The sequence below is a fragment of the Chroicocephalus ridibundus genome, chromosome 3 (genome assembly GCF_963924245.1).
Source record: "Chroicocephalus ridibundus chromosome 3, bChrRid1.1, whole genome shotgun sequence".
NCBI classification, from domain to species: domain Eukaryota; kingdom Metazoa; phylum Chordata; class Aves; order Charadriiformes; family Laridae; genus Chroicocephalus; species Chroicocephalus ridibundus.
In genome coordinates, this window is record NC_086286.1 from 30,719,359 (window position 1) to 30,732,713 (window position 13,355).

Sequence of the window (13,355 nt, forward strand, 5' to 3'; positions counted from 1 at the left end):
TGTACTTTTGTACGCCAGTCCTAAACCCCACTCATTTGAACATTCAAGACCAGCATTTACTCATAAAATTTTGCTGCAGCCTTTACAAAAGGTACAAATATTCTTTTCTTCTATCTTATCATACCCTCAACCTTCATTTTCAGCCTGTTCTAGCCACTAAGTTTAAAATAGAAAAGGAAACATGAACTGGCATGCTTTCAGAAACAATATAAGGGTGGAAAATTTGGGAACAGCCAACCCTGTACATAGCTTCTGAAGCCAGGTAGTAATAAAGGCAAGCAAGAGAGATTAACATTAGAAGAAATAAAAAAAACCTTATGCCATGCTTACAAGTGTCAAGGAGAGGGGGGAAACAGTAAGATGAAGTAAAAAAAAAAAATAAAAATTAAAAAACAAGGAAAAAACCTCACCACAAAACCCCAACCTTAATTTCCCCCATAATTCTGAGTTTTAGCCCAAATGTCTGATAACTGTTGAAATCTCAACAGCAGCAACTGTTCCACCACTAAGGAAGAGGAACTGTTTCAGTTGAGGAGAGTATGATCCTTCAGCAGCTAGTTTTCACAATACAAGTTGATAACGTTTTAAAGATACTTTAAATCACGTTCTGAACACCTACACAACTCTGCAGCGGTAGGGGTATTTCGTGCTAGCATTGGTTGTGTGTGGTAAACATTGGTATGGCTTCCTTTCTACTGCAAATCCTACTTCAATTGAATATTTATCAACACTTACAGAGAGAAAATGTTTTTAAAAAAATCTGTTACTTTGATTAATACATCTGAAACAGATGAGTCTGTGACTGACTACTGAAAGGAATAATAAAATAACCCCACTGGGTCTAAAACATTATTTCACTTATCCCTTGGATGTCAAGGTCAGCTAGGGCCTAGTTAACAAACGCAATTTGAACACTGGTTTGCTTCTCCTCCTTCTTTTCCTACGGTAGAGAAGGATCAGCTAGATAGAACGCGCAATTTACTAGGAAATTATTTTGGTCATATTCATCTGGTATGTTTTACTAACATCCAACCTAAACACAGTTGCATCTCATAGCCGTTACAAAATTTTAGGAAATAACTTAGTCAACAAAAAAAAAAAAAAAAAATCAACCTTCAGACTCTGGTCTCCAGTAATATTAAGTGACCTCTCTCGTTCCCACTGGTGTAGGTATGCTGCAAAAAACCCTCATTCACCATCCTAAATGTTTGACTGGGGTAAATAATGATAGAAATTCTTGTTACTTCACATATACTTGCATAAGCTTAAGACAACCCTGCAAGTTAGCAAGGAACACTTCCTTACAAAAGGCGACCATTTGGCTGTGAATAAAAAGTCATGGCAGTGCAGCATAATACTAGGTGTTAAATGTGAGATTTCGGGAGTCATGTTAACCGAGAGGTCACAGAAAGCTATCAGATGTAGCAGAACATGCCTGGCTCCTACTGGTGTTTTGTCTTCATTAAGCACTCATTTACTTTAAAGGATAATAGCAATAATCTTTAGGGAAATCTTATATTAACATCGCAGTTTATGAAGAAAATAGTGAATAAAGATAAAATCCCTAATGTTTACTACCCTGAGAAGTTTATAAAACTGTCAAATACCCCAGAACAAATAAGAACAGTGATGTTCTTTTTAATCCACTATATATAATACTCCAAAGGTATGCTCATATATAGAGCAGAGGCAAGGAAAACAGGGAGAGCAGAGAGGAACAAAGATATTTTTCAGATCTGCTACAGATGTAACCTTACTTTTAAATTTTCAAACATGGTGTGTGGGGGGAAAAGACTGCGCAGACTTGTGCTCAACAAGGCAAAAAAAAGAGACAGAACTTTGCTACAGAGGAGGAAAAAAAAAAAAAAAAGAGGTATTCATATAGCAATCTTACCTTTTAAAACCCAAAATAAGGCTGTTTCTAAACTGGCGAATATCAATAGGAGGTGTGCTTCCTGAAGATACTGTAAATGAAAGGAATGTTTCTAAATAGTCATGGTAAAAAAATCCCTGAACTGCAATACGTCAAGTAAACAGGGTGTCATTCAGAAAATGATTTCATTAGTTTAGTGACAAACTTTTGCAAATCAAAATTTCAAATACTAGGGTATTTGAAACAGTCCTGGTTTTAATGAGCTCTAAATCTGCTTCCTTTCAAAAGGGATGAAATATTCCAAAGAGAGATTCTTCCCTCTTCGTTGCCTTTAATGTTAATAGCTAATACATTAGTCTTTTACAAAAATTAGTAATAGGAGTAAGCATCTTATCTGTAAAAAAGCCCAAGACCAAAGAAAATACTATGTTCCAAAAAGCAAAACAAAACCCAAACAATCCTAATCAAGAAAACCTGAGATATTAGTGCTGGAACAAAAAAAAGATCCACCAGAGGCAAATGGTTTGCTAATTGTTTCAGACTGAATATCTGCCTTGAAATAGGCTTTAGAATTTCCCCATCTATTTTTTAAATTTTTTTATTAAAAAAAAAAAAGCAAAACAATGACACTTTCTTAGTTGTTTGCTTCTGCTGGTGTAGATTGCCTGACAAGAAAGAAAATGTGGTTCCATCTAAAGTGCCATCCACTGAATTACGTTAAACATAAGGGGGGAAAAAAAATAGATACAGTTCTAAATGTTGCTATTTACAATATTGGTTGAACACAAAGGAAACTGTAAAATTACTTAAATTCGATGTCCCTGAGAGGTCATTTACAGTTATGCCCTATGTTCTCATTTTTACATCATTTCTTGGCTAAAAAGATTCCAAATCATGCAACCTTCTTACGAGAATTCCTGTCTCTGATTCCAACGCCACAGTCCATCAAAGAAAAAAATACAGCAGTAGATGCATTTAAGTCCTGTATGAAGTTGTCATCATCTGACTTCACTATCACAATAGAATTAACCCCTGTAAAAACCTGAATGCACCGGGCCCTTTCAGCAAGGGCTGCAATATGGTATATAGTAGAAGAGAACAGAAATAAAACCATCTGCTCTATAGGAACCTGGGAAATAAAAGGCAGGAACAACACGCTAAAACCACTCCTCGGTCTAACTCCAGGCATCTAGAAAATGAAAAGTTTTAAATGTTGGAATGTTTGTTTTAGTTTGAAAATTTCAGGTAAAGTTGGTTTCAAGAAACCCTCAATACAAATCCTCCTCCAGTGATATATAAAACTTTTTGCTCATAAAAAGATGAGCAGAAAAGCATCTTAGTATGCTCAGCTGCTGCTGACAATCGGCAACGTGGTTTCCTTAGCAACAAACAAGTCTGAGAAAATCAAGAGGCTGACAATGAAGTGGAATGGAACAGCATGATAAAGGGAAAAAGCGTCTCTCATGTATGACGCCTTATGCACCCAGATTCCTCAGCTGATGCTTCATAGTTTTCATCTTGTCAGTAGCAGAAATCTATACATTATAAGGTATGAGAAGCTGAATCAATACACCCAGATAACAACCAGCATTAATAACCAACCTTTGCCTCCTACAACTACCCTGATGAGACAATCTTGAACTATTTTCCATACTGCCTCTATTTTTCCCTCTTTGTAATACTGCAAAAGAAGCCAAGTCAAAACCAACCAACCAAACAAAAAAAATCAGCTCTTATCATTACATAGGTGCTAATTAGATTTACCAGCATTCATTTCAGCTCAGTAAACTACTTACGGGAGTACCTTCCTTTAAAGCTCAAGTTCAAAAGAAATTTTGTATGTCTCCATGAATTATTAACCCTAGTCTTTGTAAACAGAAATACCACAAGATTTAAATTCAATACACTGACAACAGCTAAATAATACACTACGTGAGACTAATTCATGACAAGACAGAACGCAGCCTACTATACGTGCCTGTATCATACTTTTTATATATACATTTACCCCACACCAGGGACAAGTGTATTTGTACCCTCTATCACATTAAAACCTGACTGTTTCAGTTAACCAAAATGAGTGTGCAGGGGGGTGGCTTTACTTTTTCATGTAGGCAAAAAAACCCCACAAACTATTTCACTTTCCAGAAGAAATTTCATTGCTCCTAATAAGTAGTAATTCTTTCAAAAAAAATTTAAAAGTTAAGTACTTCATTTTTCATGGTTAATGTTTTTTGCTGTAACAAGAACAAACAAAATAATGGCTGAATATAAGGTGAAGCTTAAAAATTCACTAATTGATAAATCTCAAATACAAAAATTAAATCACTGGTTAGTAACCACTCATTTAATTTTCTCATTAGCAACACAACAGCTTCCCAGAGTCATGGTGTATAGACTACATATTTCTATATTCATTAAATAAAACAGTTAATGACAATTGCAGCAAAAGACTGCTTAAGCTTTTCCCTGAATCTTGGGCAAATAAAACTGTTGTTTAAAAAACCAGATCTTTCTGTATCAGATTTAGTCCAAGTTTAGGTGTTTCATTATTGTCTCGGTATACTAGGCAAATAAAAACTGTATTTGTTTTAAATTTTGAAGAGAAACGTACTTTCCCACTTAACCAAGCAAATCATTCCATCCCATACATTCAGTCAATGACACATTAACTTTTGCAAGCACTGAGCATCAGAAAAGTCTTTGGAGAAAACTCTTAAAAAGTGATTAATTCATGCTGTTACAATTTCATCACATAATTAACCCATCAAATTTATACACATAACTTCCATGACCAACAGATCCGCAGAGCGCACTCGGGTTAATGTCAGTGCCAATTAGTTCTTTTAAGTTGGTTCTTTCATTAATAATTCTGTAGTACTTCAGAGCCATATTGTTAGTCCTGTTGTAACTGGTGCTGCAAACAAAAGCAAACCCCAGTCATTGTGCAAGGCAAATTGTTTCCTTAAGCCCTCTGAAGTAGGAGAGGATGATGATCCTCTCACAATCACAGCAAAGCTGTGATTAGTAAATATCTTGTATGTAAATCTTATGGCTAGGGTCAATATTAAAAAATAATTTAACCATGATATGTTGTCCAGAATTATTAGTTTCAAGTTGTCTGAATCTCATCATAGAGGACCTCACATAATAAAGCTTTGCTCAAGTTTCCCACGTATCTTTAAACCTCATTTATTAACACATGTAAATCTCTTCGCCTACAACCAATCAACACTACCAAGTACAAAGCAACATGCAACACGAAAAATACTTACACAGAGAAAGAACATTGTTCAGCCTTCCGTGTGCTGCTTCGTATCTTATTTCTGCTACAGAAAGTCCAACACTTTCAAACAGGCAGTCATTTTCCTAGAGATAAAACAATCAATCATTGGAAATACACTGAATATACCTGAATATTCAGAACAGGCTTCATCATACGAAGTTCACGTTTAGAGCGCTACTGGGATCTAAAGCCTTCACAGAGAACATAGAAAACAAGCTATGCAATAATCTTTTTTATAAATTCTAAATGTAAACTCACCTTCAGCTGGGCACGGGCAGTTTCAATATCAGGAAAATTTTTAAAAACATAGTCTGTGTATGTTTCTGTATCAAGTTCCACCCCCAACTTGTGCATGACTTTCAGGACCTCAAAGATACCTGTCAAGGCAAAATTGGTAAAGCTAAGCATTTCAGAAAAATGAAAACTTGAGACTCAACATTTAAAAATAAATGTTGCTTTTCAAAAAAAAAAGGACTTGTCTCCTCAATTTCCCTCCTTGAAATTGCCATGAAAAATCCTGCATTTTTATTTTAGGTGTTAATAAAGTTCTTACTTGTGAAACTTAAAATAGATTTACTAAACATCCTGTGCTGTACCATCAAAACCATGAAACTCTTAGCTAGTTTGGAAATTTCTAGTACACAAAGTTATTTTCCAACACAGTGAATATATGACAGCTACTTCTAGTCATGTTTGCAAAACATCTTTTAGAGCTGTATATTAAAGTGTCCATACCATTTTGCGCATAAACAAATCTGAAATTTGGTGTAAAGTATCTAATCAAATTTAAGATACAAATGCATTTTTCAATACATTTTTCAATTTTTTCAACAGCGTTGTTCCCTGTTATCCAACCCAGATTAGCGAGGCAAGCTTTCAAGATTTATCTCTAAATTTGTTTAAAACAAATAATATTTTTGTAAGCAAATAGATTGATTACTCTACCAATGCATCAGTTTCAAACTGGAAATTCAGAGAAAGGCTGGAGTCTCCCAAGCCCCACTGGAGCTACATTATAAATTTTACAGGGTTCAGATCAATTCACAGAACTAGACTCTGTATCACTACTGCAGATATGCATTTGAAAACAACAGATACCAAACCTCAGTAGTTCAGCAATTACACTGTAGAGTTTTAGAGTATACGTCATGCTTTTTAACTGCTCATGCTCTTCCAACTTGCAGAAACTTCTTACAGTAACCCTAGCCTAGCAAACTCTGAACCCCTGTCAAAACAAATACAGGTATTATCATTTTTTGCTGGTCTAAAAATGATTTGTCAGTTGCTGCAGGACACCAGTACCAAACAGCATATGTTTTTTTCAACTTGCATTTCATACTTATTACTTTAAAAATGTAAAGTTTCCCAAAGTCCCTGTCTTTGCCCTGGAGTGCCACCTATGGAAAAGTGACACTTCCATGAATATTTTATGCAGTGCACTATGGTGCAAATAATCAAATGTGAATTCCCTTTGAGCACTTGAAAATACATGCAGGCAAGTCACACTAGATTAAAGTCGCATCATCTGTTTGAGTTTGCCTTAAACAAAACTCTGGTTTTGGCCCAGAATCTGCAAAAATATGAATAAAGAATTAATTACAGCAAGTCTTTCTTGATACCTTTCAAATTTTGACAGCTAGTTTCTATTTCATGTTTTCAACTTCCCATACATTAAGTCCTCTTGTGCTGAAATCTTTTCAAAAATAACTGTATCTGTATCACTAGAAAGTAGTTTGAAGATCAAGAACTAGACACCATAGTGAATAAGGTATGGTAAACTCAGGAGATCTGAGTTCAAATTTGTATCTAGAACAGAGTAGAAAACAGGCTTGCTAAGCACTCCCATTCCCTAGTAGACAACTGTCACAAAAACGCTACATGACCTGGCACAGTTTCTGAGTAGGAAAAGGGCATGTATGAAGATTAGAACACCAGCACAACAGCGAGATGCAGATTAAGGAGGAATACCAGTAAAAATACTGCACATAGCCAAATTAATCGCAGACTTAAAAAAAAAAAAATGCTGCCACACATTCCTTCATTTCTAAGACGGATGGTGTACAATTTCTGGGTGGACCGGAAGATTAATGAAAACCAACACAGAATCCTATGATTTTGCGTATATTTTCTACCTCACCGAGGGCAGAACTACTTTATTATCACATAAATATCTTCCACAACACAAGAAATGAAACATTCCAACTTCAATAAAAGTAGTATAAAATTGTCAAAAACATGTAGGAAATAAGATTTAGCATTATGTGTGTGGACTTTTAGAAATTCTCTGCTCCTTGTATTGGAAAACGCATTAACTACTTCTCTCTTCCCAAACCAAAGAACAGACTAAAAAAAATAGAGACATAAAAGTGGAGTCACATTTATCTAAAACACCGGTCTCCCAAACTTTTTTGAGAACCCACCCCCAATACATGTATATTTATTTAGAAATTATATACATGTAATACTGTACTGATATATTATGCGCATTATAAAACATACACAAAAATAGAATGTAGAAAAGAATTAAATCATTATTTATTTTATTTATTAACAGGCTGCTCACACCCCAGTGGATTGCTTTGCACATTCCACTCTGGAGACCGCTGATCCCGAAGACTGGGTATGACTAAAACCCACAGTAATGTCTTCCAGCCATCTCCCTGCTTGATCAAGAACAGGTTTTTGAGATCTTGGGCTGAGATATGCAAGGGAACAAAACACAGCCAAACTTCTGCTCTCCTTTTTGTCAGTACTGAAAACAGCACCGGACTACCCCAACAGAACAGATTCCAGCTTCGAATCAGTATATCCAAGAACAAATACAGAAGAGACAAATTACAAGATGGTCATAATATTTCTCTGGTAGAGCAGAGCAACATGCGGCTTTTCAAGTAGTGAAAAGCGAGACTTGCATTTCTGTCCATCCTTTTGTTTCCTAAGTTTCTCAAAGTAAATCGTGCCTTCTTCCTAAAGCAGTCCCATGGCAGCAGAGGGGATTTCTAAGGCAGTAAAGTACAGTTCTACATGTGCAAGAGCAGTAAAATTGGACTTTTAAGTAGTTTTCTATGAAACAGAAAAATAAAACTCCAGTTCAAAAAGTGAGGTCGCATCAGTCAAAGAATGTAATATCTAACACATTTTTGCTGTGCTGTGAATTTCAGATGCACTCAGAAAGTTCTTTGCCAGAAAAGTCTTCTACAAAACAGTATTTCAAGCAGCTACTTTGTCAAATCACAAGCCTGATTCTTCTCAAGACTCAGACTCTTATTTCCCTTATTTCCCAAAATAAAAATTGAATTACCAGTCATCAACCGTGCTTTGTGTATATAACAACAACATAGTAGATAACAAAAGCGAAATACACTAGTGACTTTTTAAAACTGTCTTTAAAAATAACATCATTATAAAAAGATTAAAGGGAGCTATAAAATACTCAGTAACAAGTGTAAGTCAAATACTTCTGATTATTTATACTAGGCCCTCCATTTTTTAGTGTATAATCTGATAGAGCATGAATGTCAGTGCCAATAACAGTTTCAGATCCACCTCATATTGATCTTTTAAACCCTGCAAGCACTTTCCATTCCTAAAAGCCTAACAGCATTTACTTAGATAAATACTGTGGAAATAAGTAATTATCAACTCATATAACAGATCCACATAAAAGCAAGAACGCCCCAACTGAAATTATTTGCTTGTGTAAAATGACTGAGAAGAGCTGCTTGCTATTTCAGAGTGGTTAAGTTCTCTACACTATATTTTAAAATGGCCTTGCTTAGCTTCATTCCTCTTAGCCGCCACTTCATGGCTATTTTTCTTTCAAACTCAATTCCATAATACAGAAATTAAGGAATTTCCTTTGATATCCACTGTCAGCTTTTGTTATAATAAACATTAGATAAACGTAAAATTAAATGCTGCTACTAGTTATGTAATTGTTTGGATCACATTATACATACTGATTCAGACATTTGTACCCTGCAGTTCTAGATAGGTTGTTGCTTATATTCTGTGTTCTTTAATGATTATTTATTCCACTGTCTACATCCTATCAGATTTTTAATAGTTTTTCCTCAAAGTTCTTTTCCATTTTTAGCCTTACCTGTATCGAGATGCAAAATTACACATATTAGACCAGACATTACTACTTTATAGAGAAAGGAATTATTACCTCATTTTTGGTATGAGATGTGATAGTCTCTATCTATACTTTTGTTCACACAGCTCTATTATTTTTTGCTGCTAGAAAGCACCATTCTGTTTATTTCCTATCTGCTGTCACCTTTAGGTTCTCACCGCAGCATTATTTATTTCCTATCTGCTGTCACCTTTAGGTTCTCACCGCAGCATTATTTTTTGCTCTATTATTTCTATGAAACAATTTTCAGGTGGGTGGGGTTTTCCCCCCCGTAAGTACTTTCCTTCAAGCGTATTCATTCTATTTTTAGATACTGGGTCTCATTTATTCATTTTTTTGTTATTAAATTTCAAAAACTGAATGTGAGCTTATACATGGGAAAGAACAAGACAACTTGTTTCACTGCAGCAAGAAAAAATTCACTGATTCTTCACTGCAGAAGAAATTGCTTAGTTATCTTATATATTTTTAAAATCGCAAAGTCCCTGACTTTTGTAGGTATGCACACAGTAGTGGTGTTCTCACTTGACAATTCAAACTCGGAGACTAAGTACTGGGTTACAAAAACACGTTTGCAAATTCATAGTATTATCATACAGCCATACAGAAGTTTATTTACCCAATACCTTTGCGGATAGAAAAAGAAAGGCTCCCTAGAAAATGGCAAAGAAAGCCAGAATTGAGGGCTCCATTGGTTTTCTCCTCAATTTGCTTACATCACTTCCAGAAGGAACTACTAGCCAAAACTTGGTTGATTTCTACGGTAGGAGTCCAAACCTCTGATCTTGCCGAAGACCAAAGCAGATACGAAAACTTAAGTTTCTCTCAATGGTCAGTCACATATTGGTTCAGTTTGGGGAGTTAAATCTAAATCTAAAGATACTTTCTACATCTCTTATACTCATCTTAGTGAGGTGAAATTTTGCCCAGAGTAACAGAAAGCATAGTTTTTCAGTAAGCAGCACCCACATACAGAAATATGACACTGATTTCAATGTACTTATTTTTGGCAACTTTGTACTTCAAGCAAGTCACAAAGGACCCAACTAAAACAAGGTTGCCAGACTTTTAAAATATCATAGAACTTTCAAGCATTTCAAAACCTGGGAGAAGATAAACTTGGGAAGTTGTCTAGCAGGAACAGAGCCTAAAGAGTTAATAAAAACTGAATATTGTTTTCACAAAGGCTTTTTGAAAAAGACTTGAGACATTTTTATAGCCAGAAACAATTAGGGAATACTTGTTTCAGCATTTCTTCCAAACTGGAATGCGACTGTATATTTAAGATAAAATTGCGATATGAAGAGTCTGCTAAAAGCACTTTTTTTTTGTTTGTGCATTTTGTTTGTCACCCAGTGTCACACTAACAACTCTGCATCTCATTCTAAAGCACATTATACTGTGAGATAAGATGAAAAAGACAGTTTTTTGTTTCCCCAAGGGGGAAGTACTTCTGTTAAAAGCATCTTTTTACAATACCATTCTTTCTGAATTACCAATAACGCAAACCAAAGAATTAGATACTGTACTCTAAAATTTAATATTTGTTCAATTCTTATTCATATCCTGTAGACATCCCCATGTGTAACAGGGGAAAGTATGCTAAATGCTTAAACCTACTTAAGGATCCCAAAGATTGAGCATTTCTGTCCTTCAATCAGTATGCTGTCAGGTCAGGCTCACACATTCGGCAATGTAAGTTCTCCTGCAGTTTTTATTATTGTAACGAAACTAACATTTGGCTTATCAGGTAGATAAGAAGTTGGCTTGAAAAAAGGATTGGGTCTGCAGTCCAAGAGAGCCACTGTAACTTAACCTTACTCTTAAACGCCTCTCAGATTTCAGTTTCTTCAAGAGTAAACTCTGTAAAAGGTAACGAGCAGCAAAAAGAGCCAGTGGAGGGCAGAAAGAATGTGAAGAGTTAAAAAGATAATTAAACACTCTCACACATCTTTCTATGCAAAGGTAGACTTCACATTTGTAGAACTGTACCATGATAAAGTAAGAAAGGAGGCTTTAAAAAAAGTCTTTCTGAAGGAAAAATTGTTTGCAACAAACTAAGACACACAGCAAGGTCTTTGTTCACTTTCAAGAGTCTGCTGAATCTCATAGCAATGTTTTAATAAAGATTTGTGCTCTAGGTTTGCAATAAAGCTAGAGGAGCATTTATCAGACAACTAACCTTTAAGATTCTTCTCTTTCTGGAACCCAACTAGCAGCGGCCAAGAATAGTGAGGTCTGAGTGGCAAGCCTTCCTCTTTCATAATCTTCATCACATCAATGGCCAAGGCTGAAAACATTCACAAGATAATTAAACAGTGACCAAGTACTTTAAATAAGCATATGTAAAATAATTAAATCAGCAGAGTACCTGATTTGTTGGACTCCAAAGCGCAACGCAAAATAAACGGTAACGGTGCCGAGTGCATTTTTGCTTCTTTTAACTCACTACAAAATTGCTTCAGCTTGTCCATAGGCTGCAAAGAATTTTAAAATTTAATATATTTTTCAATTTCTCAAATTGTTAAGAATGTCAAATTCTTCTAATGTTTAGGAAATGGATATTACACATGGCAAACAATTCCTTTGTGAATTTCAATTTACTATGCAATTTGATATGAAATATTAAAATCCTTCTTCTATTCTTTAAGAACCATTCAAAAAAAATACCATTTTCCATCTTCACAGTTGCATTAAACTAAATAAATATACTGTTACTAGTATATTAAGAAAAAAGTATTTCTATTGTGCTTACCATATCTCTATTTACACAATGTTGCAAGAAGAAGCTACCCTGGTCCGTATTATCACGTGATAAATGATTAAAAGACTTCAAAATACGGAAACTTATATCTTCGAAGCCATGAGTTATCAGAGTCAAACACAGGTTCATTGCATCTAGCAATTGAAAAACAAAGAACAACAAAACTGAAAAGTGCATATAACTATTTTCGCAGCAAATGACTAAAATTAGTAAAAGCTAGGAAAGCAAACATGTTTTACAAGTATCATTAGCATACTTTTAAACACGATTAATCAATAGAATTTGAGACTACCTTTTTCAGAATTATTTATATTTATCAATGAAATTCACTTTTCCCATAAAAAGACCATGCCAAAAATTACAGAAGCATCACCACTGTAGCATGACAGGAGGATACACATTTCTACACACGTCAAAAGAGAAAAAAATGGATTAAGTATAATTAACAGCTATCAATCAGATTACGCATACTGGGATCCAAAAGTGACTCTAACTGCAGATAAAAAAAAAAAAAAAAAAAACTACATTCAGTGTTTAGTCTCCCTTTTTATGATATTCACAAACAGCGTCACAACAGAAATTACAACAGCGTTATCTGAAGAAAGGACTCCACACTTAGGTTTCCTATAAAATCTTAATGAATTTTAGAAGTTAAAAAAATCAATAGATTAATTTTTGTATGTAAATGATTAAAACTGGTTTATATTCAAATTTTATAAAATGTGATCTAACGCAAAACAAATGAATCCACAAGCAAGTGGCAAAAATATTATTTTCCCCTAAGTATTCAATAGAAAAGTACAAAATTACCTATTTTTGCTAACATTAGTTATTGTTGCAAAAACATGAATGAAAATGCTTTCCCTCTCCACCCTGAGTAGCAAAACACTGCTGTAGTAACGAAGGACATACCTGGAATTAATTCCCTGTCAAATCTTATGCGTTCTTTAATATCTTCAATGTACTGAGGATATCCAGCCTTGGCAAGGCTAAAAATCACCTGCATCAGAATCCTATCCATAAGGTACCCTTCAGTCTTTTCAACCTCTTCTAGAGTCTGTTAACCAGAATAAATTTAACTTTAATAAACTCCAAAGTAACTCAAACCAGGATACATTAAAATAAAAATAAATAAATATACCACAAAAAGCTGTGTGTTTTTCCTTTTTTAAAAACAATGGGCTTAGATACATCAAACATGGTAGAGAGAATACCAAAGATCTAAAGAGAGGACCTCAACACCTATAGACTGTAAAAAGAAAAAGGAAAAGATAAAAGGGTATAATAAGATAGT

The 13,355-nt window shown here is 34.7% G+C and overlaps 1 protein-coding gene across 1 annotated transcript in view; it reads right to left on the minus strand.

The window, feature by feature from the left end:
* LRPPRC (leucine rich pentatricopeptide repeat containing) overlaps nucleotides 1-13,355 on the minus strand; it is a 92,317-nt gene that overhangs the window by 61,613 nt on the left and 17,349 nt on the right. Inside the window, exons 8-14 of the mRNA XM_063328598.1 lie at nucleotides 12,974-13,118; nucleotides 12,053-12,195; nucleotides 11,669-11,774; nucleotides 11,480-11,587; nucleotides 5,418-5,536; nucleotides 5,149-5,242; nucleotides 1,895-1,964 (exon numbers count right to left, since the gene is read on the minus strand). Of these exons, the coding sequence (XP_063184668.1) occupies nucleotides 1,895-1,964; nucleotides 5,149-5,242; nucleotides 5,418-5,536; nucleotides 11,480-11,587; nucleotides 11,669-11,774; nucleotides 12,053-12,195; nucleotides 12,974-13,118 (785 nt within the window). The remainder of the gene's footprint in view (nucleotides 1-1,894; nucleotides 1,965-5,148; nucleotides 5,243-5,417; nucleotides 5,537-11,479; nucleotides 11,588-11,668; nucleotides 11,775-12,052; nucleotides 12,196-12,973; nucleotides 13,119-13,355) is intronic.